General features: G+C 46.6%; 1 protein-coding gene across 2 annotated transcripts in view; it reads left to right on the top strand.

Moving 5' to 3' along the window:
• Positions 1–21,510, top strand: part of Pcnt (pericentrin) — a 104,624-nt gene that overhangs the window by 41,087 nt on the left and 42,027 nt on the right. For both annotated transcript variants that reach the window (XM_036167324.1, XM_036167323.1), the window contains exons 16-25: positions 6,123–6,274; positions 6,889–7,040; positions 7,291–7,523; positions 9,625–9,787; positions 10,378–10,590; positions 14,311–14,540; positions 15,065–15,181; positions 15,289–15,312; positions 17,932–18,135; positions 19,267–19,437. In XM_036167324.1, the coding sequence (XP_036023217.1) occupies positions 6,123–6,274; positions 6,889–7,040; positions 7,291–7,523; positions 9,625–9,787; positions 10,378–10,590; positions 14,311–14,540; positions 15,065–15,181; positions 15,289–15,312; positions 17,932–18,135; positions 19,267–19,437 (1,659 nt within the window). The remainder of the gene's footprint in view (positions 1–6,122; positions 6,275–6,888; positions 7,041–7,290; positions 7,524–9,624; positions 9,788–10,377; positions 10,591–14,310; positions 14,541–15,064; positions 15,182–15,288; positions 15,313–17,931; positions 18,136–19,266; positions 19,438–21,510) is intronic.

The raw sequence follows: 21,510 nt of genomic DNA, 5'->3' as shown, positions 1-21,510 counted from the left end.
CCCCCCTCCCCCCGTTTATTTACTCTTGGGTAGGTGGGCATGCATATGTCACATCATGTATGTGGGGGTCAGGGGACAACATGTGAAAGTTGATTCTCTCTGCCATGTGGGAATCAGGTCTTGAACTCAGGTGGTCAGGCTTGCCAGCAAGTGCCGTTAGCCACCGAGCCATTTTGCTGGCTTAGTTGCCTGTGTTGTGCAATTGAGGAGCAGCATGGTCTGTGAAGTGTAGCGCTTCATTTTGTGACATTATCAAAGTCGGGCGTTGGCGTTTCCCTCTTTCTGCTTTAATCAGTTAAGTTACTGTGATTTTCCCTTTGTGTCTCCCGTCAGAAGGGTGCGAAACTTCTCAAGATGTAACAGTGCTCGGTTAGAGCACTCTGCACGTATCCAACAGGAGTAGGTAACTCTAGACTCACTCTACTGAAGTGCCCGTGCTCTTCCCACACGTCACACCCTACTTGTCTGTTCAGCCCTACTGGTCCTGCTGGTTTTGTGGCTATGAAATGATGTCCTGTGCCTTAATTTGCATTTCCTTATTTGCTAATAAGATGAGCATCTCTTCATATGTTTATAATAAGTTTGTGCTTTTCATATGTGAAATACCTGCTTGTATCTTTTGGTATTTTTTCTATTTTTGAAAAGTTTTTTTTTTTTCTTTCTTTCTTACACACTTTTGTGGATTTTTTTTTTTTTGAGACAGGGTTTCTCTGTGTAGCTTTGTGCCTCCTGGAACTCGCTTTGGAGACGAGGCTGACCTTGAACTCACAAAGATCCACCTGCCTCTGCCTCCCAAGTGCTGGGATTAGAGATGTGCACCACCACTGCCAGGTACTTTTGTGGATTATTTCAGATTTATGACTGTTTTGTTTTGAGCTAGGATCTGGTTTTGTTGTCCATACTGGCTTTGAATCCATAATCCTGTATGTTCCTCTGTCTCCAAGTGCTGAGATTACAGGCATATGATACCATGCTGGACTTTCTGGGGACGTGGGCGCAGTGCTGAGGCTTATGCATGCTAAGTGAACTAGCTATACGCCATCTTGTTCTTTGGTATGTTTTGATGGACACGTTTTGATTGCTGAATGGTCTTACTACTTTTGTCTCCCTTCAAGTGTAGACTTTCAGTGTTTGCCTGATGGACCTTCCCCTATTTTATATAGACATTCTCCCTCCATATGGGAGGGCATGAGATAGGGGGGCTGTTTCCCAGGTAGCCAGGGTCTGAGTTCTCATGAGTGCTGGCTTCTGACTTCTCCCATCTCCCTCCCCTGGGGAGCCTCTGGCATCTTGGGGCTCCATCCCTAGTCATGATGCTCTCTGCCCCTCACTCTGATTTGGGCTAGGACTGTCCCAGAAGGCCCTCCCTGATGGTTGTGATTGAACTGACTTGGACGCGTGGTTTCTCTGTGGGATGGAGGCCCTAAGGCTTTGGAATGGCTGTTTGTAGTCATGCCCCTTACTGGGTTTTGTAGAACTCTTGCCCGTCTTTTACTAGCTAGACTTGTGCTTGGAGATGTGGACTAGAGGCTTAGGTGTTTTGTTTCTTTGTTTGGAATAGGACCCTATTTTGCAGTCTAGCCTAACTGGGAACCCTGCCCTCCTGTCTCCGCCCCTAACATTAGCGAGGTTACCTGAGCATGTAGCCATACCAGACTTTTTCCTGGGTGCTTGGGATTTGAACTCAGGTCCTTGTAGTGCACAACAAGCACCTTTATTTGCCGAGCCACCTCCTCAACCCTCAATTTAATTTTTTAAGTTACCACATAGCTCTTTATAAAAAGTATCAAACTTATTTCAACATCGTTTTATTTTTTATATTAAGACTGTTTGACAATTTCTATAACTTAAATTCATTACCAGAGGTGCAGAAAACATTAATAAATGATTAAATACTGAATTGAGTAAAGTTACTGGACCATGCGTGTTAGTAGCATAACGTCTGTTTACCATCAAAGAAACTCTGTACTTCTGCCATTTTATCCAGTTCTCACAGTTACTACTATACCATAAAGTTGTCTAAGTATAAACAAAGGTTATCAGTTACAAAGTATAAATAAATTTGAAATTCTAATTTTCACGTTAACACTATATGAGTAAAATGTACAGGACACCATGACATACCAGTTAAAAATAGATGGGATAAAAACAGCAGTATTTATGTAATCAGAAATTATCTGCTAAGCCATTTTAACTATTTAGAAGTTGTAGTGAGCACCAAAACAAACAAACAAAAACCCAAACTGAATCCAGGGTCTTAACAGCGCTTGGCTCCAGGCCGTGGTGGGCACACCTTTAATCCCAGCACTCACGAGGCAGAGGCAGGAGGATCTATGAGTTCAAGGCCAGCCAGGTCTACAGAGTGAGTTCCAGGACAGCCAGAGCTACACAGAAACCCTGTCTCAGAAACCAAATTTAAGAAAACAAAATCAAAAGGCAGTGTTCAGCATTTTCACTGCTAGCTCTGAATCACATCACTCCTTAGCAACTCCTTTAAGAAGCCATCAGTGTGGAGAAGTACAAAGACCAAAAATCATTGTCTGGTAGGTGCCGTTCTATGGGTAAGAGAGTGAGAAGCCTTCATCAAATAGGCTCAAATTGGAGAGACATATTCCTCTGCTGTTTCTCTTTTAAGCCGAAGTAAACTTTTACATCCTTAATATTCTCTATCCAGAAGTAAACCCCATCTTAAAACACCATTTGAGGGCTGGAGAGATGGCTCAGAGGTTAAGGGCACTGACTACTTTTCCAGAGGTCCTGAGTTCAATTCCCAGCACCCACATGGTGGCTCACAACCGTCTGTAATGAGATCTGGCGCCCTCTTCAGGCATACATGCAGGCAGAACACTGTATATATAAAAAATAAATAAATCTTAAAAAAAAAAAAAAAGAACACCATTTGAATAGGATTCGTGATCTAAAGACTCCTTTTCCACGTGATCTTTTCACTTGAGTAAATAAAGCTCCAGAATGGAAAATTACTCTTAGTTTAAAATAATTTTTACTTCAGGTTGAGGTACAGATATGCTTGGGACTAGTAACATTTTAATTTTTTTTTTCAGATTTTAGAGTATTTATACAATATCTTCAGGATGGAATCCAAGTCTAAACACAAAGTTCCTTTATATTTCTCATAGCTTGAAGGTAATTTTTTATAATATTTTTAGTGTACTTACATTCTGACTGTAACCCACTCACAGGTCAGGTGTAGAATTTTCCTCTTTGGCATCATGTCTGAACACAGATATCTGAGTTTGTAGCACTTTGGGTTTTGAATTTTCACATTCGGAGTGCTCTACCTGGATGATAAATGCTTACTTACAATACCTGTCAGTAGGTACCAACAAACTACTGTTTCTAACCCTAGAAGTTACTCACTCCTGAGTCAGAACATGCTTTCTTTTTTTTTTTTTTTTTTTTTTTGGTTTTTCGAGACAGGGTTTCTCTGTGTAGCTTTGCACCTTTCCTGGAACTCACTTGGGTAGACTAGGCTGGCCTCGAACTCACAGAGATCCTTCTGTCTCTCTCTGCCTTCCGAGTGCTGGGATTAAAGGTGTGTGCCACTACCGCCCGGCCAGAAAATGCGTCTTTCATGTGGTTAGATTTAATCTTCTTAATAGTATTATCACAATTTTCCTCTCCCTGCAGAGCCTGTTCATTCCTTCAATCCTTTTCAGTTGTTTAGCTCTTGCTTTTTTTTGGGGGTAGTGGTGGTGGGACAGAGCCATGTCACATAGTCCAGACTGGCCCAGAACTCTCACAACCCCCTCAGTGCTTGGCCTTCCTTTTTAAAATCCATTTTTGTTTTGTTTTTTTTCTAAGATATTTGCTTGTACTTTTTTTTTTTTTTTTTTTCAAGACAGGGTTTCTCTGTAGCTTTGGAGGCTGGCCTGGAACTCGCTTTGTAGACCAGGCTGGCCTGGAACTCACAGAGATCCACCTGTCTCTGCCTCCCGAGTGCTGGGATTACAGGCGTGCGCCACCACCGCCCAGCTTCTTTTCTTGACTAATGTTGCTAGAAGGCTCTTAGCCCCCACAATCCAAATGTGAGTGAATAGAATGAGGTTAGTAGGTAGACAAAGCTCGGTGAGTATATCAGCCATTAGTCGTAGGTATAGCCACCTCTGGGGCGACTTGTAGGGTCCAACATGGATGTGCCAGGTGTCTGTTGCACACCCGAAGTTGGAGAGCCACAGTTCTGCCTTTAACTGTCCAGCATGCAGTTTCATGTGCCGGTAGCATTTGGTGTGTGCTGTTCATTTTCTGTCCCTTCATCGTTGTTTTCTATCTTGAAACTTAACTTTCCTGTTTTTTAATTTCAGCTCCCTATATATTAGCCCGACTCAGCCAGTGGTTTTAATGGAGTCTGTCTATTTTGTGGTCTCTGCACTGATGCTGCTTACAGTCAGCTTCTGTGTCGTGAGCTGATGCAGAATTACACGCCTTACTCCTCTGCTCTCTGTCCTTTCTTCCTTCCTTTGTGTGTGTGTGTGTGTGTGTGTGTGTGTGTGTGTGTGTGCGCGCGCGTGTGTGTGTGTGTGTGTGCGCGCGCCCCGAGATGCCCAGAAGTATCAAATGTTCTCTTCTATCACTCTCTACCTATTCTTTTGAGGCAGGATATTTGCTTGAACCTGGGGCTCATGTTTTCTCAGCTAGACTGAAAGCCACCAAGTCCCTGTGATCCTACTGTCTCTGACTCGGAGCGGCGTTGTTCATGGGTGCCGAGAACTGAATCCAGTCTTCATGATTGCCCAAATGCTCTTAACTGCTGAGCCATCCTCTCTGGCATAGCCTGTGTGACTTTTTACTTTCTCGGCTGTTGACTTCTCCTGGGCCATTTGCCCCCCCCCCCCCCCCCCCCCATGACCTGCTGTAGCACTCTGGTGTCGTGGGTAGGTGTGCTCCCAGCTGGGTGCTGTGCAGTGCGCAGCTTCCCTACCCGGAGGCCCCTTGTCTTTGGCTCCTTGTCTCTTCCTGACCTGGAGTGTGTCAGCTGATCTCTGCCCTGACACACAGATGTGGATGTGCATTGAGGGGTAGAGAGGTGCTTCTGTTTGACCAGAGGGCATATCTGCTATGTTCTGCCTGGTGTCTCCACAGGCATGGATGGCAATTGTGGTTTTCTTCTTTATACTTTTCTCTTTCATTTGAGGGTTCCCATGTTCATGTCAACAGACCTGTAGTTGGTAGTTTTCCTGTGTCCCGGCCTGCTGGCGGTTGGGACAAATCTCTCCAACTCGTGTCATCCACGTACACACACAGAGGCTTATATTAATTAAAACTGCTCGACCATTATCTCAGGCCTACCACTGACTATACTTAAACTCAGCCCATTTCTGTTAATTTATATGTTGCTACATGTTCCATGACTTTACTTGTGTGCCATTACATGCTGCTCCCTGGACAGCAGGCTGGCGTCTCCTGACTCACAGAAACACCTTCAGTCAACTACACAGACCCGTGGACTCTTGGAAAATCTCTGTCACTCACAGCTGGCCCAGACCAAATACCCTTGGATTAAGGGTGCTCTGGCTGGTGTCTTTCCCATCGAAGCTAATCTACATCAGATTCCTGGGATCTGGCTCCTGCTTAAGACAACATGCCATATATGCAGCAGCTCAAATGCGGTCTGCCTGCTACCTGTCCTGAGCTCCTGAGCTGCTGAGATGCCGAGCCTCTGTTTTGTTTGTTTTTGGTTTTGTTTTATTTTTTTTTTTTGAGACAGCTTCTCTTTACATAGCCCTAGCTCTCCTAGAACTCATTATGTAGTCCAGGCTGGCCCCAGATTCAGAGATACTTCTGCCTTTGCCTCTTGAGCTCTGGGATCAAAGGTGTGCGCCACCACACCTAGCTCACCTCTGTTTTTTGAATTATTATTTGTGAGATGAATTCTGTGAATCTGCCCATTCATTTCTGTTCCTGTGAGCACCAGGACCAAGTAGAAAGTTCTTTACATACACTTCTTTGCTAAGTAATAAATGATGAAGGGAAAACCAGTACTTTCACCTTCGATGAGCCTCATGGTCCTCATTTGTCATCTCCTGTTAAATGTAATGTAAAAATTGTGATGGCATTTTCTACAGTTCTTGTTTCAACTGAGCTTTAGCACTTTTTCTCAACAGCTGAAAGGCCAGGTCTTCTCGCTGAGTCGGGAGATAGAAGAGTGCAGAGCCGAGCTGGAGAGGCTGCAGCAGAGGAGGGAGCGGGAGAACCAGGAGGGCGCCACGCTCATCTGCATGCTCAGGGCCGACGCAGACCTGGCTCGGAGCGAAGGGTCGGTGCTTCGCTATCGCGTGGTGCTTAGCTAGCAACATCCCCGCTGCCGTCTCCCAGCCTCCTGTGCTTGCTGTGGGGTTTCTGAACAGATTGACATCTGGGGTTTGGAGAGAGAGACACCAGCCATGTCGTTCTTGAGTCTTAAAGACTTAACATTGGGGGCTAGAGAGATGGCTCAGAGGTTAAGAGCACTGACTGCCCTTCCTGAGTTCAAGTCCCAGCAACCACATGGTGGCTAATAACCATCTGTAATGAAATCTGGTACCCTCTTCTGTCCTGTAGGCATACATGCTGTATACATAATAAATAAATCTTAAAAAAAAAAAAAGACTTAACATTAACTACCTGGATACCCGACACTTTGCCAGCTCTTCACATTTTACCAAGTAGTAGGGAAATGCATTATTTTACTAAAGTCTTGTTTTGTTCTCTGTAACCAATCCCCCCTCCCCCCAAGCTTAGTGTCAAGGTCAGAGAATGGTGACCTTTGAGACATTGTCTTAGGACTTTGGACCCTACTTGGCATTGTAGGTGGGTGGTTAGCATTTGCGAAGAGTCTGGAGGATTCCCAGGGCCAAGAACAGCTCCGATGACCATTGTTTTCTATCTTAGGAAAGTACTCCGAGATGCTCTGAGGAGACTGCTTGATTTGTTTGGAGAAACACTGAAGGCAGCTGTCGCCCTCAAGAGCCGGATCAGTGAGCGCGCAGGGCTCCTCCTGGACCATGTGGATGCTGCAGAGACAAGTGATGCCCGGTTAGCAGGTACATGCCCAAGATGGGTCTCCTGTTTGGGCAATGTGTGCTGGGAAGGGGTCCTAGCATGTCCCCAGGAGCTGCGTTTGCTGTCAGTTCCCATGCTCTGGGAGGGCAAGGGTCAGGCCTAGGTAAAATTATCTGGTTCTCAGGGTTGGTTGTTATTCTGCTAAGGAAATGAGTCATCCGCTACCTCTCCCTAAATTCTTCAAGTGGATGATGAGCTCGCTGAGGGAAGATGTGGGTATCTGTCTTGCAGCTGCAGCCCTTGGCGATATGTGGTCTGACGAGGGTCTTCTAGAGGTAGACAGAACTTTGCCTGAAGGGGCAGAGACATCTTCAGTGTCTGAAATTAGCAGTCATGTATGTGAAAGCTTTTTTATGAGCCCCGAGAATACACTGGAATGTGAGCAGCCGATCAGGAAAGTCTACCAGAGCCTCAGCACTGCTGTGGATGGCCTCCTGGAGATGGCCCTGGACTCCTCCAAACAGGTGAGGACCAGGCCCATAGCAGGCCGGAGGAGAGGTGGGTAGACAGGTGATGCTGCCCTGACCGAGCTGGCCAGATGGTTGTTACCACTGTCACTGTGGTGTTTCTGATTTTCCTTCCAACCTGCGGGCTACGAAGAGAATCTTCATCTTTCACGTAGATCTGAATCCATGGCTGCTCCCGCTACCCTTTCTAACACTTAGGTGATTAGAGGCAGAAACCCCTGACCTCTTCTGGGTGCTGTTTGCTTTCCCTTGTTGTTTTAATGTTTGTTACTACTGAGAGTGATCTCATCCATGCTTCTTTAGTCGAAGTCTTTTTCTGAACCAAAATTCTCAAGGAAGTATCAGTGAGAAGAATAGCTAGAATCTTTGTTTATATAACTGAGTTAGAACAGATCTCTCCTGGGGGTGTGGCTCAGTTGGTAAAGGCCCGGGTTGATCCTCAGCACTATGTGAACTGGGCGTGGTGGTCATGCCTGTAATCCTAGCATGGAGGAGGTGGGAATAGGGATTGGGAGTTCAAAGTCATCTTCTGTTTAAGAGAGTTTGAGGCCAGCCTAGGCTGTATGAGATCCTGTCTCAAATGCAACACAGGGCCAGGTGGGGCAGCACATACTTTTAATCTCAGCACTTAGGAGGCCAGCCTAGTCTAATAGCAAGTTTCAGGCCAGTCAGGGCTGTAGTGAAACCCTGTCTTTAAATTTAAAAAAAAAAAAAATCTTGCAAATCTACTTTTTAGGCTTTACTGAATACTAATGGTTTATATTTGGAGATTATCATTAAGAAATGGACTTTTTTGTTAATGTCTTAGAATGTTTTTAGGTAATTGGAAAAGATATTAACTAGAAACATGAGCTGGGCAGTGGTGCACACCTTTAATCCCAGCACTCGGGCGACAGAAGCAGGCAGATCTCTGTGAGTTTGAGGCCAGCCTGGTCCATAAAGTGAGTTTTAGGATGGCCAGAGCTGTTACACAGAGAAACTCTATCTTGAAAGAAAACCCAAAAATAAATAAATAAATAAATAAATTAGCAGTTTTTGTGTGAAACGTTGCTGTAAAGTGAGTATTTCCTCCCAGGTGTTGAAAACTAGAGTTTCCGGTTTTGCTTCTTCCTCACCCACCAAATCTAAAGTTCTTTAGTGGGACCTATTGTCCTGTCTCAGGAACCAACATGTCTGGAATCTTACTATAATCAGGTGCTTTGGATGCCTCTGTGTGCTTCCGTAAGGCAGCCACCCATTCTGAGAGCATCTAACAGCCCAGAGGACCACACGCAAGCACCACAGGGCTGCTAAGGACCTACTGCTTCATTAAGCCTTGTTTGTTGGATCTCTAAGTTCAAGGACAGCCAGAAAACCCAAGAGTCTTGCCCTGTGGAGCATGTCTTTGGGGAAGGATTTTGGGAGATGGTAAAGGATCTATCACTCCCTGTCATGGGAGCAGAGCCTTGTGGGAGGTACAGGAGCTCTCTGAAGCTGATGCAAGGTCAGTAGCTGAAGGCCGTGGGTGGGGTTGCAGTCAGACAGGCCTCTCTTGTGGAACCACGATTGACCTTGGCTGCAGGAAGGGGCAGAACCAGGAGGAAGCAGCCTGTTGGAGGATGGGAGGATCGACACATTACAAGTGGCCTCTGGACCATTTTCAAGGAAGAAGCAAAGGACCTGAGAGGCCAGTGGACATCTTGAGCCCCAACAAAGGCCAGAGTTGTGCTATTAGTGAGGAGCTGAGGGAGACCTGGGCCTGGATGCTCTGTTTTCTGCTGGGGGCAGTGGTGTGTAGGTGTTTTGTGTTTAGAGGCCCATTTAGTCCTGTGGATGGCCTAGAAGTTTCTAGCTGAGACACAAATGCTGGGAGGGGATGGTAAATGCAGTGCTGACAAGGAGCTGTTAGCCAGGTAGAGACTGTTGCCATGGCAATGTCACTCAGCACTGGCTCTGCTGGTGATGACCCTGGGCTATTGGTGTACTAGAATTCTACTGATATTAACTTAAGTCCGTGTCGTGTCCTCTCCCCCCCCCCCCCCCCCCTTCCTCCCTCCTCCTCTTCACACCCTCTGGATTTTTTTATATGTAGTTATGATGTTCAAATGTACTTCAACAGCTTGAAGAAGCACGTCAGCTCCATTGCTGTGTGGAGAAGGAGTTCCGTCATAGGAATGAGGAGATAGCGCAGGCTGTGCAGAAGCAGCAGGAGCTGTTGGAACGCCTGAGGCAGGAGAGTGCGGCCAAGGATGGGCTGGCACTGGAGTTGCACACAGCAGAGGGTGAGTGGCACACACTGTGTGACTAGAGTGAGGCATCCTGCTTCAGCCATGCTGGCCTGGGAGTAGATATGTCTGTCCTGCACAAAGCATGGGAGTAGGGTCTTTAACAGCAGATTGTCTAAACAGACCTTGTCCAGGCGAGGGTACCAGCTTTGTCCCTCAGAGAAAGTTTTATTTGGTAAGTATCATTGGCTCGGGGAACCTGTGTTGGTTGGTGATAAGTCTGTTTGTGGGCTTAGAGGGTCCTGGAATGCCTGCTGTCACTTGGCACTGGGCTTTTCTGTTCTGTAGATCAGTGTCTCTCAGCCATCAGACAGTGCCCTGCTCCGCCTATGGCCGTCCTGTCACAGAACGTTTGGTGTCTGCACAGATGAATGGGCTCGCTGGTGTGCAGGTCTCGTCAGGGCTCTGGCCCTGTCTGAAGAACCAGCCCCCTTCTCTGAGGGTTATTAACCCTGTGCCTCCTCACCAGGAGTGACCTGCTCTGATCTTCCAGTACTCAGGCCACATCAACATTTTGTACAGGCCCCGGCAGTCTCTCATCTGTCCCCATAGGTTCGCATATCTTTGCACTTGGCCTGTCTTTTTAGGTCTCCTGGAAGGATTCAAGGTAGAGAAAGCAGAGCTGCAGGAGGCACTGGGCAAAAAGGAGGAGTCAGAACAGCAGCTGATCCTGGAGCTTGAGAACCTTCGGAAGCAGCTGCAGCAAGCAGCCCAGGAGCTGGTTACTCTGAGGGAAGAAAATTCTGCCTTGTGGAACCAGAAGGAAACTTTCACTAATGAAGCAAAAGAAAGAGAAGCTGGTGAGAGATGGTGATGGTGGATGCCTGAGCGGGATGGGGTGCAGCAGCTGATGGAAGGCTGAGGGGAATGGGGTGGGGGATGGGGTACAGCAGCTGGTCCCAGTAAACTTGGTCTTTCCAGAGGTGGAAATATGAAAAGCTAGGAGGCATGTCTGTGGGATTCCATAGTTGTGTGGGAGGTCTTATGGGAAGGACAGCCCACAGGAGGGACAGCTGGTAGGATGCAGCATTTTGCTGCGTGGTCCAGAGGGAGATGGTCTTAAAGGCTGACATTGCTGATGAGCTGTGCCTCTGGACAGCAGGTTAATAATGTATCAAGCTCTGGACAATGAACTGTCCTAAAATCGTACTGAAGGGAAGTGTCTGGTACCAGTTCTATGCGCTAGCTGGCCCGGAGCCACTACGGCAGAGTTGCCGAGATTGACCGCTTCAGGGAGGCGTTTCTTTTGCTCGTGGTTTTGGAGGTTTCAGACGTGACTGCTTGGCTTTAGGCCTGCAGAGAGGCAGCGTGTCATGTAGAAATAATAACAGGAAAGTCACTCATCTCACTGCAGTCGGGGGAAAGGGAGAACTCTCGTGGGAAAGGGAGAACTCTCGTGTTTATAACAAAGCCCTTACCCCAAACTGTTAGGCTGTGACTGTAGCAAAGGATTCATCCGCTGGTGATGTCAGAACCTCATGACACAGCCCCTCCCACAGGCCCAGTTCAGAACACAACTTTATTTGGGACCATGCCTTTTAACATGGCAGCTTTTGAGGAACCATCCGAGATTTTCAAATCATGATATACTTTCCAAATCAGTTCTTTACGTTTTGGAGGCGCAGAGTCTTACTGTGTTGTGGCTAGTCCTTTGGCCACTCTCCTGTCTCTGTATCCTGAGTGCTGGGATTATAGCATGCCGCCGTGTCCATCCAATTTTTATATATTTTAGCTGTAAATGTTTAAAATGAAAATGGATTAAACAAGAAACACACACTGTTGCAGGTTATTTTTGACTCGTCAGCAACATTTCCACTTCTGTGTGTACCTTGCCCTCTATATTTTCTATTCCTGTATTTTTTTTCCGTGCCTTTATTTTCATTTTCCTTCTGTGGGACACAGCGGGCAAGCCTGACCCTTGGGCCCATTTTCCTCCATGATACTTGAGGTCATAAGCATCACTCTGTCCTACTTCACAGGTTTTCAGGGACCCCTCTGGTGCTTCCCTCTGCCCCCATCATGTGTATAAGATGAGTTCTCTATTCAGCTCATTCAGTTAAATGTCTTATTTTCTGTTAGGGAGGGCTCCTTTTCTATTCTGGAACAATTTTCAAGGCCTGGCCCCCACTTGTGCATACTCTGTGCCTGAATCCTGTCCCTGGACACCTTGCTGTAGTAGATAAAGAGTCTCAGACACATGGACTATTTTTCAGCCTACTGGTGTAGCCCACGTGCCTATCCTGAGCTTCTTTGGGAATTGTTTGGGGCTGTCACTGCCCTTCCCCTAATTTTTTGTCTCCAGCAATCACCACAGTGTGTCCTGATGTTCTGGGCAGCGCTGTGGCTGGGTAGTGCCTGTGGGCTCCCAGCAGAGACCCAGGATGAGGGTGGGCCAGTACAAGAGCCTGTCTTTGGCCTTCTGGTCCCAGGAAATGTCTTCTCCGTTGGGCTCTGTCACTGCAGGGTCTCTGCGGTCTTCTGGGCCGGGACTGCCTTGGATTGTTTACACAGCCTTAGTTTCTGCTCTTGTCTCTCTACCCTTCCGCCCTGGGGCTGCTGCTCTGAATTGTTCATACCCAGTCGGCCTCTCTGGCTCTGAGCCAACATTGCATCTGTGGCTTCCTTGGCCACAGGCTTCCTGGGATGATAAGCCACCTGGGGTCCTGCAAATATGGAACAACTTCCCAGGAACCTTGAGAATTCCATTCTGCCTCACTCTTCTAGGGTATTACTTCATTTCTTTGGGTGTATGTTGTGGCTACTTTGGGGATAGTGTCATCTTTACTGTCTGTTTTCCTCTAAAATGGACTCCTGAACCCCCTGGGTACCGGGCTTTATGTCCACTTGAGGGCAGTCAGTGGTGTCACGGATGTAAAGGACCTCAATGCTGCCTGGAGTGCTGCTGGCTTTTGCTTGGTCTGGGTTCTTGGTCTGGGCTCTTGGTCTGGGCTCTTGGTCCAGGTTCTTGATCCAGGTTCTTGGTCCGGGTTCTTGGTCCAGGTTCTTTCGTTCCCTGTGATGGTTTGTTTCCTGTTGTAGGCTCGCCCATCTCTGCAACACACAAGGACACAGGTTTGTAAAGAGTGTGAGCTCTGCATGATCTACTGTATGTTTGCATCAGATTTTTCCAATTACTTACTAAGAGGAAAAAAGAGCTTATGTGACAAATTATTGAATGATATTATAGTCTTAATAATCATTCATTAAAAATGGCAGCATTGTCCCATTTTGGTGTTCCGCTGATATTTATTCTCTATTGCAGAATGACTTCTGCAATTTTAAGTCCTCTTTGTGCTGTTTTGCAAGAATTGATGCTTTGTGACCATTAGGGCATTTGTTGGGTCAGGTCCCTGGGCAGGGCTCCTGGCAGTGACCTGGGAGGGTCAGGGCCTGCCTGTGGCTTTATGCCTTGTTTGACTTCCCATCACGTCCTCGTCTCCACAGCTCCTGTAAGCCGTGCCTCCCAGCCCCAGTGAAGGGGCTGCCATCAGACTTTAAAGGGGCCTGTGTATTTCTTCATGATGAGGCAGTGCCAGCCGGCCAAGCTTAGACCCCCTTCCTTAATTCAAGTTTGTAAATGGCATTGTTATAACTGCATGTTTAAGGACAGTGTGCTGTAACTGCTGCCTTCCCAGCATGGAAATTTGTTGAGAATGTTACATTCATGGTGCTAGTTTATCAGAAAAGATCAACATTTTTGAGTGCTGGTGAAATGAAAGGATTGATGAAATTCATGGTTCTGCCTTTTGATCACACAGAGTTTGTCATTAGCTCTGTGAGTGGTTCTCCAGAGCCACTGTTTCCCCTCCCCACTGAGCTGTCAGTAGGGTAGAGGCTTTACCTCCTGCTGAATTCATGTTGGAGATGCAAATACAGACAGATTTTCAGAATATTATGATATACCACTGATTTACCAGGACACATACTCTTTTTTTTTTTTTTTTAAACGGGTGGTTGAGACAGGGTCTGTCTATGTTGCCCTGGAATTCTACGTAGACCAGGCTGGCCTTGAACTTATGGGGCTTCACCTTTCTCAGCCTCTCAAGTGCTGGGATTAAAGAAAGGTGTGCACCACCACCCCTGACTTCAGGACACACTCATGTTAGGCTTCTACATTTTAGCCAGTTTTCACTTAAAAGATGTAATTTTTGTTTTCCTAAGTAATTTGTATTTTCAGAGACTGTCTTACAGAGTTGTGGGTATGTTAGGATGTGGGCTTACAGTCTGACAGGAGACAGGCTGGCTGCTCAGTTCCTTTGTCACAGCTCTGCAGAGGGGAAGGTTTTGGAGATGGGTAATGCTTGGCTTTTTCCATGGGGTCCATGCTTGAATCTCACTCTCAGAGCAGCCGGACGTGGTGACCGCTCTTTCCTAAATTGTCTCTGCCATTCCCCTTCCGGTTCCTGGGAGCAGTCTGCCAAGGTCGGGCGCTGACAGTCACCATTCTGATTCATGAGCCCCGCCTGGTGCAGTCCATGCTCTGAGGTAGGGCTCCATGTCTGTTCTCTTGGCATCCTTAGCTCTGCAGAAGGAAGTGGAATCTCTAACCAGAGACCAGTGGGAGGCCAGGAAGCAGTCTGAGAAGGACCGTGCCACCCTGCTCTCTCAGATGCGAGTCCTGGAGTCTGAGTTGGAGGACCAGCTTGTGCAGCACCGGGGCTGTGCCCAGCTGACTGAAGAAGTGGCCACCCTGAAGCAGCAGCTAGCTGCGCTAGACAAGCATCTCCGTAGCCAGCGTCAGTTCATGGATGTAAGAAGTTTTTTTTCGTTTACATCACTAAAACTTAGTCGAGCATGGGCAGCGTCTATGCCATCATGCTGCAGGCTGGTGTGTAATACCCATCTGAATGGCCTTGTGCCGTGACCACGGTGGGTACTTGCATCTTGCCTGCCTGTTGTGAAGGTGATTCTGAGTGAGTATTCTGGCATTTTCTTGACCCACATTTCTTCCCTTGGTCTTGGGAGAAATCTCTGGCAGTCCAGCTGTATTCTCATATCCTCGGAGGTGTTTATAATCTGTTTTTCTACTGAGAGCAAAGCTGTCTGTGCTACTGTGGCTTCCTACCCAACAGCTTCAAAATGCCGTGACTTTGTCAGAGATCTCCTTTGCAGTTTAGATGTCTTCTCTTAGCTCCCGTTTGAAAAAACTGACCACGGCCAAGGGGATGTTACGGGGTCAGCGGACACGTCTGATGTGTGTGGTTGGAGCCTCAGTCCTTGACTTTGTCACGTTTCCCCCAAAGTACGGTCCTCACATGTGGCTTCTTGTTCCAGGAGCAGGCTGCTGAACGCGAGCATGAGCGTGAAGAGTTCCAGCAGGAGATCCAGAGGCTGGAGGGGCAGCTCCGCCAGGCAGCTCGGCCACGGCCTCCTGGGCTCAGTGACAGCCAGGTAGGTCAGCCTGTGGTGTCCGGTCGGCGTCTGTGGGTGACCGATAACTGCAACTTTTTAAAGCGTTGTTTTCCTTTCCATTTTGCCATCCGCGGATGTGGAAGCAGCAGTGTGCACAGCTAGATGAGGAGGTAGGCTGACCGCGTCTCCCTTGCTTTGGTCCCTCTGTCAGCTGATGGCTTGCAGCTTCTAGCTCAGCTCTCCCTCACCCTGCCTGGCGCTCTGGGGCTCTCTGCGCCGCCCTGTTGCTTGGCCTTTGCGCTTTCACTTGGGGCTGTGGAGGTCTGCAGCCCCCGACCGAGGTAGCTGCAGCTGATTTGCTTATGCTTTTTTAAAAAGTAAACCCATTTTGCTGAATTGGGAGGAGTGAGACCTAGATCTCCGCTGAGCTAGAGTCCTGCTTTCCAGCCTCGTATTGAGTGAGATACATGCAGTGAGACCGTGCAGCCTTCACTCAGTACCACGTGCCTCCTGATACCTTCCCTTGGTGTTGTATGTTAACTCTGCAACAAGAACTGCAGCAGATGGTCCAGAAGAGAGGCTGACAGAATACAGAGTTCCCTTTAGGAATGAGGCTTATTACATTGAGCAGGCTTCAAGGCCATGATTGGGTCTCCAAGTGGGGCAGAGAGCCTTAGACAGAAATATATGGAGATAATGTATGGAGACTGAGCTTGATGGGACCTCAGACGGGAGGAGCAGCTTTCCTTTAAGCGTGGAGGGGACCTTCAGTAGGAGTGAGAGTAAAGGGCTGGCTGGAGAATGATTCAGCAGTCGAGCACGGGCTGCTTCTCCAGAGGACACAGGTTTCATTTCCAGCATCCATATGATGGCTCACAACTAACCAGTCCTTACAGCTCCAGAGATCTGATGCCCTCTTCTGGCCTCTGTGGGCACTGCGTGCATGTGGTACACAGACATACATAGGCAGGCAAACATTCATAAAATAAAGCAATTTAAAATTCCCTTTTCTTCTTCTTTTTTGTTTTTGTGAAACATAGCCCTGGCTGTCCTGGAACTTACAATGTAGACTAGGCTTGTTTCAAACTCACAGAGATGCCTCCGCCTCCGCCTCCGCCTCCGCCTCCGCCTCCGCCTCCGCCTCCGCCTCCGCCTCCGCCTCCGCCTCCGCCTCCACAGTGCTGAGATTAAAAGCATGAGCCACCACTGCCTGGCCTTTCTTTCTTTCTTTCTTTCTTTCTTTCTTTCTTTTTTTTTTGTAACTTTTTTTTTTTTTTAAATTTGATTTTTATCTTTATGTGCATTGGTGTTTGGCCTGCATGGGTGTCTTTGTAAGGGCATTGGATTCCCTGGAACTGGAGTTACAGACAGTTGTGAGCTCTCATGTGGGTGCTGGGAATTGAGTCTGGGTCCTCTGGAAGAGCAGTCAGTGCTCTTAACTGATGAGCTATCTCCCCCCCCCACCTTCTTTTTGGAGAGTGAAATTAGGAGTTGGAAAGATGCCTCAGTGGTTAAGAGCACTTGTACTTTGTGGCTCATAACCATCTGTAACTCTAGTTCCAGAGGGTCCAACACCCTCTTCTGACACTGGCATACCTGTGGTGTACTTACATACATGTGGACAAAACATGCATGTATGGGCTGGAGAGATGGCTCAGAGGTTAAGAGCACTGGCTGCTCTTCCAGAGGTCCTGAGTTCAATTCCCAACAACTACATGGTGGCTCACAACCATCTGTAATGAGATCTGGTGCCCTCTTATGGCCTGCAGGCACACATTCAGGCAGAACATTGTATATATAATAAATAAATTAATTAATTAAAAAAACATGCATGTATACATTAAAAAAAAATCTGAAAAACTTTAAAAAAAAAAACAAAAAGAGATGGAGCATAAGCAGGTGGGGAGCCTTCCTGAGAGGGGTGAGGTGGGCAGAAGAGCCTCTTAGGCTGAGCAGCCTCCCTGAAGAGTCTCTAGAGCCTCTTGAACAAAGGAAACAGTTGGTTCTTTACAACTTTGTAGGGGTGGCACGAATTTTACACCACACGATGCAGTTCAACGTGGTACGTAGGACAAAACGCGTCGAAGAACCAGGTTTTATAAGTGGAGAGCTGCCAGGCTGTAGCCCCGACTACTTCCTGACCTCCAGAGGGAGCTGCAGGGAGGTGTGGCCTGACGCGGCTGCGGGATGGAGCGCGAAGGTTCAGGCTCCTGGTCTGGCATTCTGTAACTGAAATTATGTGTCACCTCTTAAGACTGGCTTTCCACTCTTCTCTTAGTTCCTTTTTATTTAATGGCTACAACAGTATTCCTTCTTTTTTTTAAATACAGGTTGGTTGGGTTTTTGTTTTGTTTTGTTTTTAAAGTTTTAATTATTTTATGTATATGGTACTCTATCTGCATATACACGTGCATCCCAGAAGAGGGCATCAGATCCCATTATAAATGGTGGTGAGCCATCATGTGGTTGCTGGGAATCGAACTCAGGAGCTCTGGAAGAGCTGCCAGCGCTCTTAACTGCTGAGCCACCTCTCCAGCCCCTGCAGTATTCTGTTCTTTTCTGTCAAAATAAGTTCTGTTTTACCGATGCATTTGGGGTTAGAGTCTGTTCAGTGTGGTGTCTTTTCTGTCCTTAAACAACTGTGTGGATCTGCCTGCATGTGTTGCACAGTACACTGAGATTTGAAACAACAGAGCACTCCTTAGTTGGTTTGTTATAGACTGTGTTTTTTTGGAAAAGAAATCTTTTTAACTGTCTGTTATGATCCTCCTACATTTGCTTTTGTTTAGGTGGAATTGTTACAAGAAAAATTGAGAGAAAAATTAGATGGATTTAATGAATTGGTCATAAAGAAAGATTTTGCAGATCAACAATTGCTAATCCAAGAACAAGAAATTAAACGTCTTGAGGAGACAAATGTCAGCATACAAAGACAAATGGCCCAGCTCCAGGAAGAACTGGAAAAACAGAAAAAAAGCATGGAAGAATTAAAAGTAAAGTTCTGTGCGTCCTAGTCGGGGCAGCACTGGGCCGGGTGGGGGCCCTTGGGTGGGTCGTGCAGCTGTAGGGTCGGGTCGTAGGGATTAGAAGTGTAGGGTCTCTTGGGCATGTGGCATGAGACTCAAGACGGGACTTGTATTTTGGGGGCCCTCTAGTAGGCCTGGACAAATGCCCCTGGTGGCCATAGGCAAGCTTTGTCACGACAGAGCTGTCTCATTGCCAGAATCTTTTTTTAAACCTCTAGTTCAGGACTTTAATTTAGTAGTTTTCTTTTTTTTTTCTTCTGTCATCAGAAGTTAAAAAGTTGCTTGAAAAGTGAGATTCAACGAGAAATATTATTCAGCAATCAGTAGCTTGAGTGAGATTCAAATTCTGCTTGAGGGGTGGCAGTGGAGCTCTTACCAGTTTGTCTGGTTTTCAGAAGCCCTGGTGGGCACTTGACCTCCCCAGACACTGGCTCCTGCCTGTCGCCTTACTCGACATTGTATGCCAGATTCTTTATTCCCTAATATTTTGTGAACATCTACCACAGTAAATATTCTCTCAAACCCTTTTCCTTTAAAAAAACTTACTGCCATGTTTTATGTGTATGGGTGTTTTGCCTGCATGTACGTCTGACACCACATGCATGTAGTGTTCTCAAGGGCCAGAAGAGAGCCAATGCTTGGATCTCCTGGAATCGGAGTTATAGACAGTTGTGAGCTGTTGTGGATGGTGGGATTTGAACCTGCTGAGCCGTCTCTTACTCGCTTGGAAACTTTCATGCATTAGTGGTCAGCATTTGGATATGTTGTCCAGCGGGTCCTGTTTTTGCCACTTTCCTGGCATTTCTAAGATTGGTACCAGCATGGCAGACACCCTGTTGGGCGATTACTAGGAACCTCTCACAGTAGAGTCAGAGGCACTCTGGCTTTCCTCACTAGGTGAATCTAGCATGAGCTCGGGGAGGTTCTGTCCAGCAGACGTGGTCTGGAGATCACTGAGTGCAGGGATGTGCAGACAGACCCACTTCTGCAGGATTCCACAGTACGACTTAGATCTTTATGACAATCGATTCCTTAAGTCCCTGATTCCTTAATTGTTTGCCTAAAATAAATATCCATCTCCCCCCCCCCCCCCGCCAGGATAAAGAGGTACTACAGCAAGACCCCTCGAGTGACTTACTGCTACCACCTGTATCACAGTGTAGGCTGGATGAAGCCGGGTGTCCTATACTTTCTCAGGGCGGCTCTTCCAGGGATCCCGAAACCCCAGCAGAGGTAACAGAGAGGACACTCCTGCAGCATGAGAATGAGGTAAGTAGCATGAGCTGTATGGGACTGCCCAGCTGCAGCCCCATGTCCCCTCATGGTCCTGAGCACTCTGGGCCATCCCAAAGCAGGTAGCAGCATTGGGACCAAAGTATATGCTTTGTAACCTCATGAAATTTATGTCATTAGAGGATAATAATCCCTTCTCTTTGAGGTCTTCTAAAACTACTTTAATAATTACTGAATCAGTTACACTATTAGATAATTTCCAACACTTCTTCACTTAGATGAAAGGGTTTGGACTTGAAAGAACAGCTAGAAAAGATCAAAGATGACTCAGTAGCTGGTTTGGGGGCATGCCTTTAATCCCAGCACCCAGGAGGCAGGCAGATCTTTTGAGTTCAAGGCTACCCTGGTCTGTAGAGTGGTTCTAGGCCAGCCAGGGCTTCCCAGAGAAACCCTTGGTTGAAAAATAACAACAAAACCCATAGATGACTTAGTAAGGCTGAAGAAATACTCCATCTGAACTTAAAACTAGATACACAGAATAGAACGGTGTTGCTAAACACAGCCTCCAAGGGCTGAAGAGGATAAGGTGGGCTTAAAGGTAAACTATGAGAGGTCTACCTGGAGACATAAATGAATGGTGGGTGTGTAGGTCCTGAGGCCACCACACAGTTCCTCCAAAGTAGAAGAGGGAACCCCTGTAGCAGAGATCTGAAGGGCTCTGCTCTGGGTGCCGGTTGGAACAGCTCTCCTAAGATTTTAGTGGAGAGCCAGCTGCCCTGCCCCAGCTCCCCTTGTGTTTTCATAAGGTGTGCTCAAGTCTTGACGTTCTGGCATTGGGGGAAGGCTCGTACATCCCTGGGGTAATTATTAGGAGAGAGAAAGCATCACTTGGGCCTTATAAGCACACCCTTTCCACTGATGAGTAAAAACCAAAAATCACGTCTTCCTCCTCATTTACATTGGAGAGAAACCAGCGTTGCTCAGAAACAGAAGAGCTGCTACGGCAGAGACCCACACGGAGAGGAAGCATGGTGTTAGCAGTGGGAGAGCTTTGCTTGTGTTGCTTGTCTTCTAAGGGCCCGGTACCACAGTGATGGGCAGTGTTTATATGACTGTGAGTGAATATTACAGAATCACGGTAGACAGTGTTTGTGCCACCTGATCGTGTGGGTGGCTCGTATTTGTACCAATGTGATCACTGTAAAGACACGGGTAGTGGGTTTGTGCCCAGGCCTCACAAAGATGTGGAACATGTGTCAGTTGGTTCATAATTGCCTGTAACTTGATCAGATCAAGTGGATCTGATGGCAACTTCATGCAAGTATTCACTCACATGTGGTGTATACACATATAGGTGAATCAAATAATAAATCTTCCCCATTTTCTTCTCAAAGTGTTTAATGTGGTATGATTTCTTCTTTGTCTTAATAGTAAAGGCCATTGAAGGTCATTTAATTTGTGCAGTTTAGATTTTTTTTTTTTTTAAACCCTGGCTGGCCTTGAACTCAGAGATCTACTTGCCTTTGCCTAATAAATGCTGGGATTAAAGATATATACTACTGGGCTGGAGAGATGGCTCAGAGGTTAAGAGCACTGACTGCTCTTCTAGAGGTCCTAAGTTCAATTCCCAACAACCACATGGTGGCTCACAACCATCTGTATTGAGGTCTGGTGCCCTCTTCTGGTCATACATGCTGTATATATAATAAATAAATAAATCTTTAACAACAACAAAAAAGATATATACTACCATACTTAGCTGATTTGGGGGAGATTTTTGATAATTCAATATCTTTAGTTGAAATACAGGATGGATTTCTGCTTTATCTCGTGATAGTTTGGGTATGTTGTGTTTTTAAAGAAGATATATATTTTATTGAAGTTGTCAAACTTCTTGGCATAAGCGACTCTATAATCTTTGACTAGTAACTATTAGCTGATCCTTTATTTATTACTACATCTCTGTAAATCTGTGTTAAAAACTCTTGTTTCAGTCTCTTTTAATGTATAAAAAGAGAACATTGTAATTTTCCTTACTTTTGGACTTTCTGCGTAGAAGTTGATACTCATGAGTTCTTCTGCACTAAGAGTGTGCTGCTCAGGCATGGA

This window comes from Onychomys torridus, chromosome 18 (assembly GCF_903995425.1).
Source record: "Onychomys torridus chromosome 18, mOncTor1.1, whole genome shotgun sequence".
Classification (NCBI taxonomy): domain Eukaryota; kingdom Metazoa; phylum Chordata; class Mammalia; order Rodentia; family Cricetidae; genus Onychomys; species Onychomys torridus.
This window is presented reverse-complemented; position numbering and strand designations above follow the sequence as displayed.